Source organism: Mastigoproctus giganteus, chromosome 9, assembly GCF_048544385.1.
Source record: "Mastigoproctus giganteus isolate SK-2022 chromosome 9, ASM4854438v1, whole genome shotgun sequence".
NCBI classification, from domain to species: Eukaryota; Metazoa; Arthropoda; class Arachnida; order Uropygi; family Thelyphonidae; genus Mastigoproctus; species Mastigoproctus giganteus.
This window is the reverse complement of record NC_143583.1, coordinates 60,244,584-60,266,552: the sequence shown is the minus strand read 5'-3', so window position 1 is coordinate 60,266,552 and position 21,969 is coordinate 60,244,584. Positions and strand designations below refer to the sequence as shown.

At 36.8% G+C, this 21,969-nt stretch overlaps 1 protein-coding gene across 3 annotated transcripts in view; it reads right to left on the bottom strand.

The window, feature by feature from the left end:
- Vps16A (vacuolar protein sorting 16) overlaps positions 1–21,969 on the bottom strand; it is a 489,369-nt gene that overhangs the window by 295,719 nt on the left and 171,681 nt on the right. For all 3 annotated transcript variants that reach the window (XM_090381825.1, XM_090381827.1, XM_090381826.1), the window contains one exon: positions 5,374–5,468. In XM_090381825.1, coding sequence (XP_090237951.1) covers positions 5,374–5,468 — 95 coding nt within the window. The remainder of the gene's footprint in view (positions 1–5,373; positions 5,469–21,969) is intronic.

Genomic DNA, 21,969 nt, shown 5'->3' with positions numbered 1-21,969 from the left:
AGTCTCCCCCATACACCCACCACAGAGCCCAAAGGGGTGTCCACTACCCACCACACAATAAATGAACTCAGGAGTAGGATAACAGGATCGTCCAAACACCATGACCACATCTCCACAAGCACGAACTTGTCCCTCAGACCATGAGGTCTGCGGGGTAGAATTCTTTTCAGCTTGGTTTGTGCTTGCTAACAGGAGAGACTGCTTTTACAGGGATGGGATACACTTAAATAGAAAGGGTGCAGAATATTTGTTGATGCTATTGAGGCAGTGTTAGGTGGGTCAGAAAAATGCTAGCTTCAGAGGATTCACAGACTAAAAGATTAACAGTAGCCACAGGCAGAAGTGAAACTGATTCTCGCAATGCTTCTATTAGGATGAGCAGCAGACTGGAGAGCAGGTTGCTGGGGATTTTAAGAACTGAAATCCCCAGAACTGGATGTGAGACGTCATGGAACAAGTAAATACATGGGCTGTGTTACAGTAACTAAAAGTAAGAACAGGTGCATGTACACTTTCATACCAACTAATACTAGAAGTATAGAATAAATCTGATGAATTTGAAGCTGATCAAGACATCAAAGGCAGATATTGTTGGGATATCAGAGACATGATGTCACACAGATATAAGCAGTATTGAATTGGAATTTGGGGAGTACAATGTGTACAGAAAGGGTAGACAGGGCAGGAATGGAGGAGGGGTTATGCTGTTAGTTAAGAAACACATAAAATCTAAGGAGGGGCATTCGGTTGACATTGGTGGACAGTGCAATGTTGAGTCAGTTTGGTGTGACATAAGCACTGGGAAATGGAAAATGAGAGTAGGAGTACGTTATAGGCCTAATGACTCTGATGAGTAGAATGAACAATTGTGCAGAGAAATAGATCGGACCAGTAAATCACAATGTCTTGTAATGGGAGAATTTAACTTTCCAGATATTGATTGGAGCTTTAGGGTTGGTCACTCGCACTCTAGCAAGACTTTTGTGGATTTATTGGAGGATTATTTTCTACAGAAACATATTCAAGGGACAACAAGAGAGAGTAATACTCTTGATCTGATTATCAGCAGTGATTATTCATGCATTAAGAATTTGAAGATACAGGACCCACTAGGTGATAGTGACACAGTGTACTGATGTGGGATTTATTTAAAGATGTAACTACTATCAATGGAATAAAGGGAAAAGTTTTTGCTTTTGTAAAGGTGACTACAGTGGTCTCGGACAATTTTTACATTCCATACGGTGGGATCAACTGATGATGTTAAAAACAGAAAATTCTAAATGGGAAGCCATCAAGGAATTAGTCTTGGAAGCTACTAGGCTTTTCATACCAACTAAGAAATACTGTTCAAGATTTAGACCTAAATGGATGTCAGATGAAATAATGAAGCTTGTGGCAGAGAATAAAAAATGCATGGGATGCATATAAAGTTTCCGGTGGCATAGAAGCCTATGGTAGAGATAAGCTAGTCTGTAATCAAGTCATAAAGAAAGCTAAGGAAGCGAAGGTTGATTACGAGAAATCCTTGGCAAACGATTGAAAGAAAAACAACAAAGACTTCTTCATTTTTGTAAACTCTACAAAGGGGGAGATGAATCAGATTGGTCCACTTGATATTGATGATTCAACTGTGATGATCCTGCTCAGATAGCTGACAAACTGAATGAGTATTTTGCATCAATATTCATACATGAGCAATTCTGTAAGGAAGGGGAAGACAGAAGTTTACTAAACTCTAATAGGGAGATAAATGATTTTTTAATAATGAAGAGCAAAGTGGAGGTGAAATTGTCGAAGTTAAATAAAAAAAGGCACATGGGGTGGATGGAATCTACCCAGTCATATTGAAGGAGGCAGCCAGGAGAGTAAGCAAACACTTAGCCATAATTTGGAAAGCATCCTTAGAATTCAGGGAAGGTCCCCATGAACTGGAGGTGTGCAAATGAATCCCCAATTTGCAAAGGGGGCTCAAAGGGCAACAAAAATAATTATAGACCTGTTAGTTTATTTTGTTCCGGGGAAAATAATGGAATCACTGGTTAAAGAGCATTGAAGGATCATCTAGACAAGACTACAGTAATAGTTCAGACACAGCATAGGTTTGTTTAGGAGAAGTCTTGTGTGACTAATTTGATTGGATACTATGATGTGGTCACAAAGGAACTGGATGCAAAAAATAATTTTGATATCATATACTTGAATTTCAGAAAAGCTTTTGATATCATTGCATGGAAGACTGCTGTACAAATTGGAGCGGTATAGAATTAAGGGAAAGTTGTTACAGTGGATAAATGGATAGTTGAGTGGGAGATGACAGAGAGTGTAATATATGAACACTGCTCTTAGTGGACTAATGTTATTAGTGGAGTCCCCCAGGGTTCAGCGTTAGAACCATTGTTGCCTTGTGTGTTTATCAATGATATCGATGAAAGTATATCAGGTTTAATGTCCAAGTTTGCAGATGATACAAAGGTTAGCAGGGTTGTTAATGACACTAAAGACAGTATACCACTGCAAGAGGATCTGGAAAAGTTGGGCAGATGGGCTGAGAAGTGGCAACTGGAGTTTAACATTGACAAATGCAAATACTGCATATGGGTAGCAGTAATCCCAGAAAAATGTACCAACTCTGTCGTGTTACCCCTCAGGGTAGTAGAGAATGATAGAGACCTGGAGGTAATTGTGCAGTCAGATATGAAGTTCTCTGAGCAGTGCAGATGGGCTGCCTGAGCAGGTCATGAAGTCTTGTCAATGATATATAGCAATTTTGCTAGCAGAGACAAGGAGGGATTTTCCCTTTGTATAAGGCAATGGTTATGGCACTACTTGAGTACTGCATACAGATCTGGAGGCCTCATTTTAGGAAGAATGTAGAGTTGCTAGAACGAGTACAAAGAAGGGCAATAAAATTGGTGAGAGGAACAAAGGGGTGCTCTTACCAAGAAAGGCTTAAGTTCTGCAAGTTGCAGCATCTGGAGATTAGGTACCTGCAAGGTGATATAACTGAGGTGTATAAGGCCTTGAATGGTTTGTGAATCTCCCGCTTTCTCAGATTACGAACTTGAGGGGGGCATAGATTCAAATTGAGGAAAGACAGTTACAGAATAGATGTGCAGTAGTTTGCCTTTAGCCAGCGGGTAGTTGAATGCTGGAACAGACTTCCATCCCATCTGTTGATAGCTTAAATAAATTTAAGGCTGAACTAGACAAACATTTGGAGTGACCGAATGAGTGAAATGGGAAGTTTTTTTTTTTTTTTTTGCTGATGCTGTATAACTTGCTTTCTTGCACCATATGCCTCAGCTAATGCTAATGAGGGTAGGGGCAAGGGGCATGTCATCAATCCTTGCAGACAAATCCCCTAGCCAATTAATCCTGGGCAAGTAATCCCAGAAACTCCCATCTTGCAGAAGTTGATAGCTTAGATAGATTCAAGGCAGAACTAGACAAACATCTGGAACAAGTGGATGGGTGAAATGAGAAGTTTTTTTTTTTTTTTGGCTGATGCTATATAAGTTTGCTTTCTTGTATCATGTGCCTTTACCAATGCTAATGCTTGTTGAATCAGAGGCCAAAGTGCTGTGTTGTTGATGCAAATGTATCCCCAATTCACAAAGGGTGACACGAGTAATTACAGACCAGTTAGTTTAACTTCTGTTCAGGGTAAAATAACGGAGTCACTGGTTAAAGATGCATTTAAGGATCATCTAGACAAGACTGCAGCAATAATTCAGACACAGCATGGATTTGTTAAGGAAAAGTCTTGTCTTACAAATTTGGTAGGATATTATGATGTGGTTACAAAGGAACTAAATGCAAAAAAATAATTTTGATATCATATACTTGGATTTCAGGAAACCTTTTGAAACTGTTGTGCATGGTACAAAATGGAGCAGAATGGTATTAAGGGTAAGTTGCTACAATGGATAAAAGGATGGTTGAGTGAGAGAAGACAGAGGGTGGTAATCAATGGGTGCTGCTCTTCGTGGACTAATGTTATTAGTGAAGTCCCACAGGGTTCGGTGTTGGGTCCACTGTTGTTTTGTATATTTATCAATGATATTAATGAAGGTATATCAGGCTTAGTGTCGAAGTTTGCAGATGATACAAAGGTTGGCAGGGTTGTTAATGACAGTAATGGCAGTGTGCTACTGCAACAGGATCTAGAAAATTTGGGCAGATAGGCTGAGAAGTGGCAACTGAAGTTTAACATTGACAAATGCTAAGTACTGCATATGGGTAGAAGTAACCCCAGAGAAACGTATCAACTGTGTGGTACTACACTTAAGGTGGTAGAAAATGAAAAAGACCTGGGAGTAATTGTGCAGTCAGATATGAAGTTTTCTAAGCAATGCAGACAGGCTGCCAGGGCAGGTCTTGGGGTTTTCTCAATGATATACAGCAATTTTGCTAGCAGGGAAAAGGAGGTGATTGTCCCTATGTATAAGGCAATGCTCAGGCCACACCTTGAGTACTGCGTGCAGTTCTGGAGGTCTCATTTTAGGAAGGATGTAGATTTGCTTGAGCATGTACAGAGAAGGGCAACAAGATTGGTGAGGGGGAATGAAGGGATCCTCTTACCAAGAGAGGCATATGTTCTGCAAATTCCAGCGGCTGGAGACTAGGTACCTGCGAGGTGATCTGATTGAGGTGATAAGGCCTTGAATGGGTTGATCATGCTGAATTCTGATGGGATTCTTCCGCTTGTTCAGATTATGAACCTAAGGGAGCATAAATTCAAATTGAGGAAAGACAGATGTAGAATAGATGTGCGGAAATTTGCCTTTAGCCAGCAAGTGGTTAATTGCTGGAACAAACTTCCATCCCTCGTTGTGGAAGTTGATAGGTTAAATAAATTTAAGGAAGAACTGGACAAACATTTAGAAGGAATTATTTTATATATTTTTTTTTTTTTTTTTTTTTTTTGGCTGATGCTGCATAAGCTCATACACTTGCTTTCTTGCATCATGTGCCACTACTACTACTATTACTACTACCTTGGCATCTGCCCAAAGTGCCCAGCAACACTACCAGGTCCCTCTTTCCTAGTCTCTCTATGAGTCACAGCACATGAAAAACACTGTATTCCTATGATGGTAGCCTGGAACCTGGAGTGCAGGCAGATCCAATGATGCTAATCTGAAAGATCAGCAGAATCAATGGGAGATTCCCTCTGCAGATAGGGGTGCCCACGTCAAAGGGTAATAAAAACAGCATCAGTTCACTAAGTTTTTGTGTTCTGGATCTGATATGCACAGTTAAAAGTCAAAGTTAAGTTTGTGACTTTCTTGATGCTCATTCAAAATTCTGTTAGTCTTCTTAAAAATAACAGAATATAATTTTTAAACCTTTAATTAAGTCCATACTTACCTGGTACTTTCTGAAGTAGCTCATGCAGATTGTTGCTAATGATTCTTACTCCATCAAGCTCTTGGACCAAAGAAATAGGAGAGAAAAAGGGATAACTATCCTAAGTAAAGGAATCAGAACCCAATATCAAGCAAAGTAAATTAACCAGAATTTAAAAATTATCATAACAAGCACAGTGGATTATTTAATAATTTTTTTTTTCCATTCCAAAGAAATGAACATGATTTTTTATTATATGAACATAAAACTTAAAAAAATATATATTCTTAATCATTATTTATGATACAACTGTCAACCTCATCTTCATTTTCTCCTGCTTTCTTGCATTTCAATGAGATATTTAAGACAACTAAATTTTCAGTTAACCCAAGAGCAGTCCATATTTTGGTATAAGATTCATAAACTTTTTTTACAAATAATAACATAAGACAATATAGTAGACTCTCGATTTTCCGGGATAGATGGTAAAATAAAAATCCCGGATAATAGATTTCCCTGTTAATCCTAAAATACAGTAAGTTCCCGACATACGTTCCAGGACTTCTTAAGTAAGTCGAGTTTCACATAACTAGGGAATGACTAATAAAATATTGCTCTTATATCCGTAATGTGCCAAAATTACAAAAACCACATAATATCCTCAGAAGAATGAAGAAAAATAGTTATATATTTTTCAATTAGTTATATATTTTTTATATATTAGTTATATATATAGAAAAATAGTTATATATTTTTAATTAGTTCAATTAAAAACTTTATCTGTGGACAGCGGTGAAGTTGTTGGAGTGGCACATACGAAAACATTAAAGGAAGAAATTGTACAGTAAACACTGATATGTATTTCGTAGCTTTGGTTATCATAGTTGACTTCATTGGTGCCAATCCCTTCACAGCTTCTCGTATTGTCTTTTTCCTTTATTATTATGTTCATGCTGACACTGACAAATCTAAATTCCGTGCGATACTTGTTCATGTTTGACCATTTTCAAACATCCTTATTTTAATTTTCTGATCCGAATTGATAGCTTTCCTTTTTTTTTAATAGATTTACTAGTACCACTGTCACCATGATAACGGTCAAAATGAAATTTTGTGTAAAAACTTTCACAGGGTTAAGGCTCACTATTATCACCCCACGTGCGCTCACATTTTACAAAAACACCTTACTGGAGGTCACTACCATAAAACAATTTGCATGTTCCGGGTTATTGGGCTTTTCTGTTAATGCAATTTATTATAAACGGGTAGTAAACTATCGAATTTACTACCCGTTTATAATAATTGCCTTGCATTTTCAATAAAACTGATAGCTGGAATTCTGTGGGATTTTACGTTATTATGGTGAAATGTGTGTCGCCTCCACTGAAATCTTCAGCCATATAAAAAAAACCTAAATAAATTTTAAAAATCTTCCCTTCATTCCTATTTTTAAGCTTGTGACTCCATATCTCGCTTGTGCAATTTGTGCATGCCATGATCGTCTTTATTGATTGCTTACTATTATTATTCTGTTTTAAATTTTACAATCCTAAAAGCCGACCGGGCTAGCCAGGTTGGTAAAGTGCCTGCCTGGCAACCCAAAGGTCGCGGGTTCGAATCCCGCCTCGGGCTTGGATCAAAGTACTGCAAAAACCTTGGGAGGTGCACTATGGCCACAGAAGCCGATGCGCCAACAACTACCAAAAAAAAAAAAAAAAAAAACAATCCTAAAAAAGAAAAAAAAAAATTTGAGTTTAAAAAAATTAACGTAAGTTCGAAGTTACATAAGTCGGGGACTTACTACTAGATCTAATAATGTTCAGCAACTTACGTAAAAAATATGCCGATAGATAAAAAAACTTACCATGCACTACTCGTGTGTCCAATACAATGCTTGCCTTTATTTTTTTCAATGTCGATTTTAAATCTAATAGCTTCTCTTTATTTTTTACAATGTCACGTATGGTTTGGTCACCAACATTATAATGATTCATTATAGATTTAACGGATGCACCGTTTTCAAGCTTTTGAATATTATCAAGTTTTTGTTTAATTGAAAGTGCAACTCATTTGCGTTTACCCATCATTTTCGCGGTTTCTGAAGAAAAAAAATTTTCGTTATCCCTGCTGACATAAATAACGAAACAATTTTTCTCTTTGCGGTGCGACGAAACAGAACAATCGAAGCGACACACTAAAACAAACTAAACATTTCTCTTTTTTTTTTTTTTTTTTTTAGTATCGGGTGTGAAGACAATGGGGGTTGCAAGATAATAATCTCCCAATGACGACTTTATAACGCCCTGTTTGTCGCTTATTTACGACTTGCAAAACATCTGTTTATGTCTATTCTAGGTATAAACATTCTACGTATATTACTTGAATTTTATGATTTCTGGTTATTTTATTTATTTTTTTTTTATTTATTTGGGGTCTTGAAGTGTCCCGGTTAATCTGATCCTGGTAAATCAAGAGTCTGCTGTACTTACTGGAGTTCAGTGTGATGTTACCAAGAATAGCTGTAACTGCTAGTACTTTGAGAGAGCAGACAGGCTTACTCTATGTATAGCAGTTGCTAGATGTCTTATCCTTGTAAACTCTTGCCAACTTCAATTTTTACTCATTCCTGAAGTGGTGGTGCTCCCAATCATAATAACTGTATCAAGCACAGGACCCGACAGGATTACCTAGTCTGTTTCATTTCTGAACAGTTTTTGGGTTTTTAAATTTAGTTTGCAGTACACCAATGCTTCCATTTCCTAGAGAACTGCCATACTTATTACACGTAATTATTTATTTTTAATGAAAAAATTATATTTAAAAAAGCATATCAATTCTGTTGGGGGAAAAAGTTATAAAATATAAACATGAAGTTATATTTTTAAAAATGGTCAAGTCCATTTTTCAACTACATTAAACTGTGAAAATCCTAAATGTGTGGGTATTCAAATAATACAGGTATTACTGTTTTACTTAATTAATTAATAATGATTAAATGTTTCCTAAGAAACTCATTTAATCATTAACTGTTACAATCATGAATTTTCACAATCAGATTCTTGGAAAGTATTCTTATTTTACGACGTTAGCATTAACAAAAGCACATTATGCAAGAAAGCAAGCTTATATAGCATTAGCCAAAAAAAAAAAAAAAAAAAACCATTATTTCACATATCCACTCACTCCAAATGTTTGTCAAGTTTTACCTTGAATCTATTTAAGCTATCAAATTCTACAACGAAAGATGGAAGTTTGTTCCAGCAATCAACCACCCACTGGCTAAAGGCAAACTTCCGCACATCTATCCTACAACCGTCTTGCCTCAATTTGAATTTATGCCTTCTCAGGTGATTATTCTGAGCAAGAGAAAGAATCCCATCAGCATTGAGCATGCTAAAACCATTCAAGGATTTTTATACACCTCAATCAGATCACCTCGCAGCTAGTCTTCAGACACTGTAATTTTCAAAACTTAAGCCTTTCTTCATAAGAGCAACTCTTTGCTCCATTCACTAATCTTGTTGCCCTTCTCTGTACTCGTTCCAACACCTCTACATCCTTCTTAAAATGAGGCCTCCAGACCTGTATACAGTACTAAAGGTATGGTCTGACCATTGCCTTATACAAGGGGATAATCACCTCCTTATCCCTGCTAGAAAAATTCCTCTATATCATTGACAAGACACCATGAGCTACTCTTGCAGCCCGTCTGCACTGCTCAGAAAACTTCATATCTGCCTGCACAATTACCCCCAGGTCCTTTTCATTCTCTACCACTGTCAGTGTAGTACCACTGAGTTGATATGTTACTCTGGGGTTCCTGTTTCCCATATGTAGTACTTTACATTTGCCAATGTTAAACTTCATTTGCCACCTTTCAGCCCATCTGCTCAACTTTTCTAGAACCTACTGCAGCAGTGTAATTCATTAGTGTCAATAACAACCTTGCCAACCTTCATATCGTCTGCAAACTTGGACATTAAGCCTCATATAGCATCATCAATATCATTTATAAATACAGAAAACAACGATAGACCCAACACTGAACCCTGAGGGACTCCACTAATAACATTAGTCCAAGAAGAGCAGTGTCCATTGATTACCACTTTCTGTCTTCTCCCACTCAACCATCCCTTTATCCATACCAGCAATTTACCTCCAATGACACACTGCTCCAATTTGTGCAGCAGTCTTCCATGGGCAACAGTATCAAAGGCTTTTATAAGATCCAAATATATGATATCAAAGTTATTTTTTGCATCCAGTTCCTTTGTAATTAGATCATAGTATCCAATCAAATTAGTCAGACAAGACTTCCCCTTAACAAACCCATGCTGTGTCCAAGCTATAACTGAAGTCTTGTCTAGATGATCCTGCAATGCTTCTTTAAGCTATTAATTTCCCTGGAACAGAAGTTAAACTAACAGGTCTGTAATTACCTGTGTCTCCCTTTGATCCTCCTTTGCGGATTGGGGTCACATTTGCACATCTCCAGTCCATGGGTACCTCCCCTGAGTCCAGGAAAGCTCTCATAATTATGGCTAAGGGTTTGCTTACTTCCTTTGCTGCCGCCTTTAATATAACTGGATAGATTCCATCCACCCCCAGTTACCTTTCTTGTGTTTATCTTCAACAATTTCTCCTCCACTTTACTCTCAGTTATTACAAGATTATCTGCCAGAGTTGAATACACCTCTGGCATTCCACTCCCTGAATAACTCCTCATGTGTGAATGTCGATGCAAATTATTCATTTAGTTTGTTAGCTACTTGATCAGGATGACAAACAGTTGAACCTTCGATATCAAGTGGACCAATCTGATTCATCCCCTTCCTTTTAGAGTTTACATAAGTAAAGAACCCTTTGCTGTTTTTCTTTGCATCCTTTGCCAAAGAATTCTCGTAATCTGCCTAACCTCCTTTGTAACTTGGTTACAGACCAGCTTATATCTATCACAGACTTCTGTGTCACATGTTAATTTATATGTATCCCATGCATTTTTCTTCTCTGTCACATGTCTAATTAGTTCATCTGACATCCATTTAGGCCTAAATCTTGAACAATATTTCTTTGTTGGAATGAAAAGCCTAGTAGCTTCCAAGATTAATTCTTTGAATGCTTGCCATTTTGAATTTGCTGTTGGTAACATCATCAGTTGGTCTCCCCGTATAGAATTTAAATATTGTCTCAGACCATCGCAGTCGCCTTTACGAAAGCAAAACCATTCCCTTTACCCCTGATGGTAGTTACCTCTTTTAGTAAATCCCACTTCAGCACATTGTGATTACTGCCACCTAGTGGTTCCTTTATCTCCAGATTCTTGATGCATGAAGAATCATTACTGATAATCAAATCAAGAGTATTACTACCTGTAATTGCCTCCTGAACATGGTGCTGTAGAAAACAATCATCCAATAAATCCACAAAAGCTTTGCTTTTGTGGATAAATTCACAAAAGTGTGTGAGGGACCAACCCACAAATTCCAGTCAATATCCAGGAAATTAAAATCCCCAATTATAAGACATTTTAATTTACTGGCCCACTCTATTTCTCTGCACAATTGTTCATTATACTCATCAGATTCATTAGACGTATAACACACATCTACTCTCATTTTTCCTTTTCCAGTGCTTATGTCACACCAAACAGACTCAACATTGCATTGTCCACCAACATCAATTGGATGCACTTCCTTAGATTTCATGCGTTTCTTAACTAACAGCATAATCCCTCCTCCCTTGCTGTCAAATAATTATCCTTTCTGTACACATTGTACTCCCCAAATTCCAGTTCTGCACTGCTTATGTCTGTGTGACACCATGTCTCTGATATCCCAACAATATCTGCCTTTGATGTCTTGACTAGCACTTCAAGCTCATCGAATTTATTAACTATACTCCTAGCATTGGTGTACATGCAAGTATACATGCACCTGTTTCTACTCTTATTACCCTAACACAGCCCGTGTATTTACTTGTTCCACTATGACTCCCAGCAGTCCTGGAATTTCCCATTGCCTTGATTTCCAGGCTGCTGCTCAATTGTATTTCAATAGAAGTAGTGCAAGAATCACTTTTACCTCTGCCAGTGCCTACTGTTAATCTATTAGTCCGTGCATCCCCCCCAAGCTATCAGTTTTCCGACCCCCCCCTAACTCTGCCTCGATAGCATCAGCAAATATTCTTGCACCCTTTCTATTTAAGTGCATCCCATCCCTGTAGAAGTAGGCTCTCCTATTAACAAGCACAGAGCAGGCTGAGAAAAATTCTACCCTTTGAGCCTTGTACAATCTCTCCAGGGCCGAATTGATCAACAAGGCTCTCATCATATACTTCCTCCTATCGTGTCTGGGCAGAATTGCAGACACTTTCAAATTCAACCCTAACTCACGGCATTTTTTCAGCATTGTCTTGTATTTGTTAAGTAATTCTGCCGGTCTCCTACTCTTAATATCATTTGTGCCAACGTGTACAACCATATCATCCTTTGTGCCCTTAAAGGATGATATCTGCCATACAACGTCATCAACCTTTGCCCCTGGTAGACATACCCTGGTATGTCTGCCAGGGGCAAATGTTGTTCAATTTGTACTCCATTTTGATGAACATTTTCTAAGGCATATGCTAAAGTTGTAATGATGTGACAACATTTTAATTTCGTGATACAATTTAACAATCATCGCACTCAAGTCTATAAGTGTAGCTGGTTTCCTGGAAGAGTTTCTCTTTCAAGGGACCTCCCAAGAAAAGTCTCACTGCATTTCTACCCCTTACCCATGCAAATTGAAGCTTTCTCTGCTTATTGTTTTCAGAAAGTTGATGCAGCTGTAATGTTTTTTGGGAACATTTTCAAATCCAACTGAAGCATTCTGTTGAACAGAATGCTGAAATAATCCAAATTCCACTCTTTGTTTTGGTAAATAAAAGTCCAACTTTAACCATCTGCTCAACTGTCAGTTCATGATTGTAAATCCTGTGTGCTCCTGCCAGTAACCAAAATGGCATGCCTTCTCTGCCATTTTTCTTACTGACAGGAGTACACAAAATTCACATGCATGACATTTCTGCTCTCTAGCAAATCTTTAAGGAATTACCATAGACTACCACCAACTTTAAATAAAATTCAACAGTTCAGTTTTAACAGATGATAAAAAAGTGTAATATTTTGAGTGCCACCTTGTACACATTCCACACATCCGGAAGTAAAATTCTGTGTAAACATAGGAAGCTAGACAGAGTACAGTCCACTAATGTTGAACTGGTAAGTGAAACCAAGATTTTTTTTCAGGCATGCCTGTAAAGCAAAATGTCTGCAACACTCTCAAAGACCAGAGGTCCTTAAGGGTTGTCACACACACCTTCTCTCAGATATTCCAAGCTGTGCTTGCAACCGAGTCTAAAATGCTGATGGAACTGATATTCAGGTGAAACTCAAGTCAAGTGGATCTAATTTCGGCAAAATCCAGTCAATCTGTGACAGCCAAATTCTCTGCTTGCACCTTCATGATGGTGGGACTATTAGTAACCCTGGGTATAACCCCCATGTGCAAGTCCTGAAATATGGCACACTGTGGGTGACCAACCAGGTGTGAACCAAAGTAAGTGGGGGTCAAGGTGTGGCAACTACACCACAAGGAAAAATGCCATCCCCCCCCTGTATTACCAGGCAATACTAGGTGGTAGATGACTCTCATTAACCAGTGCAATACCACCACTTTGCTTATTGGAGGCTTCAAGTAGTGGAACCCATGTTTAATCTCCTGAGCAAAGTTCCAGCAAACCCTCCCCATCTCTTCCATCATGCAGTATGATTGATAGCTTTTGAGGTGGTGATGGACATCACTGCAAGATCCAATCTTCCTTACATTTTGAGGGTACAGCTCTAAAACAGTGTTCACAGGCCAGCTGCTAGTTAGTAAACTGGACTGAACGTATCAGTAAGTCTCTAAGAAGCTTCTGGATCAGCTAGTGTATAATCTCTACTCTGCCAGATATGACTGTAGAGATTCCAAGTGCTGTGTCGAGGCCAGCCATGTTATGTCAAGGAGCTGGGTATATTCTTACCATGCAAATGCCATATCCAAAAATTTCATTACCTCATCCAGCATGCCCCCCACCTTTTCTTACTACTGAATACACCATGAATCGTCAAACTAATAGAGCAAACTTATCTGTAAAAGGATCGAAATCTCCCACACACTTCCTCGTACATTTCATAAGTATATGTGGTCTCACTTCTAATCTCATTGATGTCCATTTCCACTATCAGTCTTTCAAACCCATGTACTTTTCATGGGGTTTGGAAGACTGTTCACAGGCAAGTTTTTCTTGTGCTGGTTTTCGATCCAAATGAACAGTGCATTCTCCATTTTTAACATCACTTTATCACGTACATAAGATGCGTATTAAGCAGTAAGAATTCCACCAGTTTGCAGCGCCTCTCTGATATCTCAGTTTCCTTATGTATTGTACAGTATTTTTATTGATACCAATTTTTATTTTTATTGATACATGTGACCTACAGCCGCGCATGTGAGCCCTTCTCGACATTTATCTAGAATCCACACTTTCTCATTCAAAGTCATTACTTTCATGGCCCTTTTAGGCTCTTTTTAGCATTTAGCATTAGTAAAGGCATTTAATGCAAGAAAGCAAGCTTATGCAGCATCAGCCAAAAAAAAAAATAAAATAAAATAAATAAATAAATAAATAAAAATAAATAAAAAATAACCACTTCCACTTCACCCCTCTGTTCATTCAAAATACCTGTCCAGCTGAGCCTTAAACTTATTTAGGCTATCAACTTCCACGACAAGGGATGGAAGTCTGTTCCACCAACCAACCACCCGCTGGCTAAAGGCAAATTTCCACTAAAAGCAAATTTCCACACTAGATGTACTTCATTTAGATCCCATGAGTATTCACATAGGCACAGTAATATTTTAAGCACACAAGTAGCCTAATGCAGACACACACACACACACCAGCACACAAAGGTCACAAGCCATCTTATTCGGATGATGCTCACTGCAAGAATGAAGATAAGCGTGCCCCACCATCACTCAAGGTGAATGCAGTGAGCAGCAGCCAAATTTTTAGTATGATAAATTTAGTGACTGCCAATGCAAAAACAGAAATCCACAAATATGGAGACCCAACTATATACTGTAATAACAGGAATTTACACACATATTAGGGCATTACACACATAGTGGGACATAACTGAAGAACATCATAAGAAGACAATCCCCAGACTCTTTATGCTAAGCACCCATTAAACAGCCATTTAAAATAGTACTTTTAGAGAAGTATTCTTTATTCTGTAAAAACATAAGAGGATCAATATCATAATCATATTTGTACTAAGTTAACTGTTGGATAAAGTAAACACAGACCAAAATTACTTAAGATTTTGCTCTGTTTTGCAAGGAATCTTCAGAATCCTACCAAAATCTGGTGTGTTTTGGAAAGATTCTGAAGTCAATTTTATCCCATATGGATAGAAAACGAAAGACAGAAGAGTTAAAAATTTCTGCAATATTTTTAAGGGATTCGATTAATAGAAGTCTCTGGACTAGAAGTATATTCAAGGTTTTTATACATTTCCAATCTGGATAAGGTGCAAGGAAAACAAGCTTTCACATTAGCCCATTTAAGGACATGGAATTCTGCAGAGAAAAGAAGAATAAGATTATTTTTAGCTGAGGCTGATCAAATTATGGAACATAGAACATAGCTGCCAACTTTTGATTTTCAAAAAGCTTCAGATCAGGCAATTGTAAGCAGGAGGAAAACAGGAGGTTTTTAGACCAAGGGCAAAAGACAGGAGGTTTTATGCATGTCAGGAGTGCTTTCCAAAAACAGCAAAAAAACCAAGAGATTTTTTTTAAAGTCCATAAATCTCTTCTGAAATTTTACTTTGTATTTCTTTGGCATCTTGCTAAAAGATATTGGCTTCATAGTACACGGGTACTATGAAATGATCTTGTATAACAGAGAACAATGCTATTATCTATTTTACAATGTACATAGCCACAGCCAATTTGTTAATGAAAATAAGCAGAAATTCAAAAAATTAAAAATAAAATCAAATTTTAATGTAGTTTTCTTATTTTTTGTGAAAACTTCAGCATTGTGATGCTCTATAGGAAGGAAACCTAAAAATCATTCTTTGATGATACCATTTTTGTGACATGTATCTTATAATAAACACTAATTGATCAACATGGCTAATGTCAGGGGTGGAATCAACAATAATAGAAAAATATTTGCTTCACAAATTTCAGAAACCATCACCTTTTCAACTTTTTCTGCCATCAATTCTATAAATTCATCACAGGTTTTATGCAAAAGGTAATTTGTTTTGCAGGGTCCACAATTAGCATACATCTCTATGTGATTTCTTAAAAATTATCAAATTTACTCAAATATTCTAGGCAATGAATGATACCAATTTCTAGGAATCTGACTAGATAGCTGAGTTGGAATAAACAAATGATCACCTTACGAAAGAAGACTTCGTCACTAGCAGGAACACTCAACAGGAATACTTGCCCTCTGCCTGGGTGCCTCCTTCCCTTCTCAGACTAGTATTCCTTTCCTTAATACAGCCTCACCTCACATATGGAATCATCTCATGGGGTATTACCTGTCAAGATAACCTTGCAAAAATCAATTAAATTTTCAATTGATGTGTTCGTTCAATTTTAGGCCTTCCATGGAATGCATCAGTGACTTCAAGATATAAGGAAGCAAGACTCTTAAGCATCTACCAACTGATACAAAAAGCTGAGGTGATCTTTGTCCACAATTCTTTGAAAACATCAAACTTTCCTCCACTCTTCAGATCCTTTTTTTATAACAATAGAAGAAGAAGAAATAACATATAATTTAAGAAATGAAGCGAACCTGAAGGTTCCGCTTTTTAGAAAAGTCATAGGTAAGAAAAATATAAAATACAGAGGTGCAAAAACCTGGAATAATCTTCCTGAAAATATCAAAAATGCCATTTCACTAAACCAGTTCAAGAAACTCCTAACTGAACATACCACCAGGGATGTATGATTTAAATCACCTTCCACTCAACTCCTGAACTTTGCATTCCACAATACATACCAGTTTGGAAATTATGTAAACAAGTTGAAGGAATAGCTGTCAAAAAGCTTGTAACACTCTAAGCAATTATTTCATCATATTTTTCTTTCATACCTCTTATTGTAAAAGTACTCACAATGTAATTATAAGTACTATTGTTAACCATGTGACATATGTGGTTGGTTTTTGAAGTCTCTGTAATGGAATGTAGAAACATGTCCGATTTATTTATGATGTATCTGTTAAATAACACCTGTGTAATTTCAGATCTGTTTTTATTGTTATCTTTTTCAAAGGGAACACCCCTAAAAAGCCTCTGGCTTATGTGTTCTCCCTCCCTTCTTGCTGTTATTCTCCCAACAATTGTAACACAAAATAGGGATAAATAAATTATTGATTATCAATTTAAGTAATTACCACTTTGTTCTGTATAAATTTTGTCAGTACTACCCCTAAATCCTAAACCAGGTTTACTCAAAAGCTGAATAGTAGCAATAATTCTTTTTAAAATATCTCACCAAAAATTTCTTCAGACTGAATTTGTTTCATTAGTTCTGTGTCAATACGACCCAAAATAGCATTAAAATAGCATATAGCATTAATGTGATCTGATGAAAAAAGACCATTCGCTACTTGCATTTGTCACAGGCATTATGAGAAATATTTTCAGAATTGTTTCAACATTCGGAAATGTCAATATAAGTCCATCGTTAATAATATTGTACATATACTCAATATTTGAAACATTTTCTTCTTTGACATAATTGCTACTATTATGATTAATGCATTTTTAAATATTAATATATCAGTTTTAATTACTGCTTCATTTAATTTGTTGTTTATTGACAATTTCAGATTTTTAATTCAAATAAGATTATAGTAACATAGCTTAAGAGTAATATAACTGATAATGATATTGATTCAATATAAAAAATTAACACTTGAATCAATTCATATTTTAAGAGTGAGAAAACAAAAAGCTTTCAATAAGGGAAACATATGCCAGTCACAATAGATAACGAAATATAGATATGATATTTAAATTTTCTGTTACAACAGAATCAAAATTTATAAAACTACAACACTACTTTCAGAGAGATAGATACATACCTATATTTACTTCAGTGTGTGCACTCCTATGTATCACACTTTAACTTTGCACATCAACAATTAAACTAAATGCTACAATTTTCAGGTCTCAGCTTATACAGATTCTCAAATCCATGGGTGGTCCAATTAAAATAGTTTCTGTAGAATGAATAAAATTTCCATATAATGAACAGATTTCAATGCGCCTATTTATAAGACGTGCACTTTCAGAAGTGGCACAGTTGTTGTTATTTGGTTTTTAGGAGCATTAGCAACTAAGGCCATATTGCTCCGGGGATATGCGGTGGTCATTCCCTGACCTTTCCGCATCCTCCGTATTTGGTGGGCACGGGTTCGAACCCCGGTCTAATCAAGAAGCGTGTGCTACGCACTGCTGCTTCTGCCCACCTGGCTACAGAGGCGCCAAGTGGTACATATTTCATTGTTTGCACCTCGGGTCTTTAGGCAATAGAGCTGCTGCTGCAGAAAGCACAAATTAAGAGCTAAAAGGATTAACATTCCAAAATTTAGTGGTGTTCATAACACATTTACAACTGCCTCTCTCACATACTGTATCGAGAAGTCGCACTGGTCAACTGCTTTCTTGTGTTCATAGCCAGTGGAAAATCTTAAAGCATATTCCCGAAGCGTATAATATGCCGTGGTCAACCTGTTCTACTGTTACACCCTATTAGAGAATTAGGAGAGAGAGTGATTTTCCTTTATTCTGGAAAGTAATCTGTTTTTTCGCAGAAATGAGTCGTCCACACTTTCAGTAAATTTCACCTGCCTCTGTTTACATGGTAGGTACAAGTGGGCCTAGTTTAGATCAGGGCATTAAAAAATAAATCACTTTAAAAATCTGAAATTACAGAGGCCTTGCGAGGCCCCTCTATTGTGAGGCCCGACGCTAGCACCTCATGTGCCTATTTATAAGTATGGCCCTGGCTTCAGGGGCTAGAAAGGTGGTGGAGATAAGATTTATATACAGAATTGTGTTTGCTGTTCCATTTTTTGGCCATTTTGTTTCATTAGTGTATACTCAAAGAAAACCTCAATAAATTAGCTGACTATATATTGAGAGAAAAACAGTAAGAATAGGTTTCTTTAGGAAAGAAAAGACCTTCTTGATGGTCTTTTCTTCTGCATAAACTATGAAGCTTGAGTTTTCCTGTAAGTTTAGGTGATGATGTACATGCACAAATATGTCTTCCCTATTATTGGACTGTTCTTTACAATTAATAGAGGAAGAAGCATGTGAAACTTTACACATTGCATCATTCAAGGCGGTATATCCAGCATGTTTGAAACAGTTGCCGATCACTTTTTCATCAACTTCATCCAATGCTGAAACACATTGTCTGCAGAATGTCAATTTCGCACTGAATTTTGCTTTCAAAACATAGCACAATTTTGTTTAATAATTGTGCTATGCTTCAGTAGTTTTTCTTAAAACACTGGATTACACTTGATTGAGTAGCTAAAGAACTGACATCATATTTGGTGGTAGGTACCAGTGGGGGCCCGTGACTCTGATATTTGGGGGTGCTGCGTCTTAAAGTTACATTAAATTGCCTTGGTTATAAGACACGTAGACATACACAGTAATAATAATAAGCAAGTTAAAAACACAACAAAACACTAACTAGACATTTACCATTAAAAGACTTGAACTTTTATTTAAAAACAAAATCCATTCTTCGGTTTTTATTTGTTGAAAATAGATTAATAACTTTTTCATTCAAGTTTGGTGCACTGTTGACCGAGCTTTTCTCTATTGAAAACATTGCTTGACCATTTAGCCTTTCCTGATTCACAGTGCTCCTTAAAAATGTTTTTATTGTTTTTAATGTCAAATGGCAGCGTTCGGGCTCTGAAGTAGTCATTGGAATGGTCAAAAGAACTTTTATGAGTTTTGTAAATTCACCAAAAACTTCAGCTAGATTATTTTCTGAAATAAATTTCAGCAAGTCAGTTAATTTGCAATAATTGTGTAGACCATGTCTGAAAACTTGTAATTCCGTAAGAAAATTACATAGAAAACTCGTAATTCTGTAAGAAGTTTTTCTCTTTAAATCATGGGATATGCCTCAGTAGTCTCCCATACCTCTTCCATGGGCATTTTCATACGAAAAATAACAAAGTTCTCCTTGTTAAACAATTTAGCAGCAATTAATTGCTTTGTAAAAGAATACCTCTCACCTATGTCAACATTTATATAGTCACATACTTCCTTCACTTCAATCATGAGTGTTTTTGAAGGATTTTCACAATACATGGAATTCTGGATTTTTAGAATGCCATTCTTAAAGTTTCCTATATATTCATGTATTTTAACTGCCTCAATTTCTTGAGATTGCATTTGATTATAAACAGGGCCATGCAGTAGATTTTCTCAGTATGATGCAAGTCTTCGAAATGCCGCCCCTTAATGGTTCAAATTGTATTTTAATTCCACTGCTTATGCCGCCTGATGCGGCTGCCTCTCTGTATCATAGCACGGCACGGCCCTGATTATAAATAACTTCCATGTGAGGCATTATCTGATGGAAAAGTTCTAACCAGAACTTGAATTTTTCATTACTCAAGATGTGCAAAATTCCAGTTGCTTCTGAAATCGTCTTATCTGCATTTGCTGTCGCTTGTAGTTCCTCCATGCACTTCTTGGATTCAAAATTTTCATAAACGCTCTTCACAGTGCGTATATTGAAGTTCCATCTTGTAGGGGAAGGTCGGGTAACACGGCTGTCCATATGCTTTCTGTGAACAGAGAGACGATGTGGTGATCATGAGAAAAATGTTGGTATCGACATGAGGTTCGAAAAGAATATTATTGAAGCTCGGGAACTACTTGCTGCATTTCTCATAATCAGATTCAGTTGGTGTGCATAGCAGTGAATAAAATGTGCATTTTTGTTACACTTCTTTTATTTTAGCCTGAACTCCCCCTTTCTTGCCTTTCATCACATTTGCATCAAATGTCTGAGCAACCAGTTTTTGAGTATTTCCTTCGAGGATTATGTCTAACTGATCTAAAATGTACTTCAATATTCCATCTGCCGTGTGGTTTTCCAGAGTGAAAAAATCCCAAAAATGCTCAAAAATGTCTCCATTCAGTTCATATCTCAGAACAATTACCATCTGTATTTGTTCTGAAAACTGTGGTATCATCAGCCATGACAGCTACGAATGAAACATCTTTAATTTCTCTTTTTATTTCATCCTGGCATATTTTCAGCAAACAGTCAAGAATATCATTCTGAATAGTTTTTGAAATGCCTTTAAATGCTGCATTACTTTCTAAAAATGTGCATTTTTGTGCAAAATGTGCAATTGAAATATAATGTACAGATGAAATTTATTAATCCTCTGAATACTTCTAGATTTTTAGAATTGTCTTTTTCGTCATGTCCACGTAAAGGAATTTCAAACTGTCCACAAAATTTAATGCAGTCTATTATTTCAGATAATACCTCACGATTCTTGGTAACTTTTCTGTTATGTTTGCAGGTCGAAAGTCTATAGGCCTCACTTAGCTGTTCTTTAATATTTATGCTTCCTAAAAGCGATAGTGAAATCACATTATCAATATGTTTCTTCAAACTCTCATGTTTTAGAGTTTTTCTTTCATTCTGTTTATGTTTGTAAAGCCACTTTTTGTCCACATTAAGTCACCTCCGAACAGTAAACATGAAAAACAAAACAATGCATTTTTAACTTCACAACCACAAAGCCAACTTTTCCTCTGGTACCATTCGGTTTTAAAACTGCGAATATATTTCTTATTATTACTTATTGCCTGCTGAGAAATTTGAATCACTGGTGTGGGGCGGCCTTCTTTTTTAATCTCTTTTTTTTTTTTTTTTTGGAGAGATAATTGTGAAAAACTAAGTTGCTGAAGTTTATTCACTGTCACGCAATTTACTTCATAGGGAAGCATGGAGGCCATGATCAAATCAAATTTCACAAATCAAAAATCGTGTGTCGCAGAAATAATGTTTTACTTACACATCACCTCATAATATAACTTCAACTTAGCAAGTTCAAGCTCAATTCACAATTAAGCTGTAATCACATAATTACACTGTTGAATGTTGAGTATTGACTTAACACTGATATTATTTAGTTACTTAATGGAAATTTGGGCGAATAACAAAAAGACACCAACATTGTGGCTACACACCCATCATGATGAAATCTGCACTGCGTGCTTTACAGTGACTTTGATTTGTTTCACCTATAAAAAATGTATATTGACAAGTTGCCAATGGCAACCAACTACCAAATCTTCACTGGAATGCAAAATGTGTCACTGCCTGGCCCACAGCGAGGCCTATGGTTAATTAAACTTCAAAGTTGGAAATGATTTCTTGTTTTTATTCGTTTATTATTGAAATGATTACTGGAAATAGAGGATGCACATACTATAAGCGG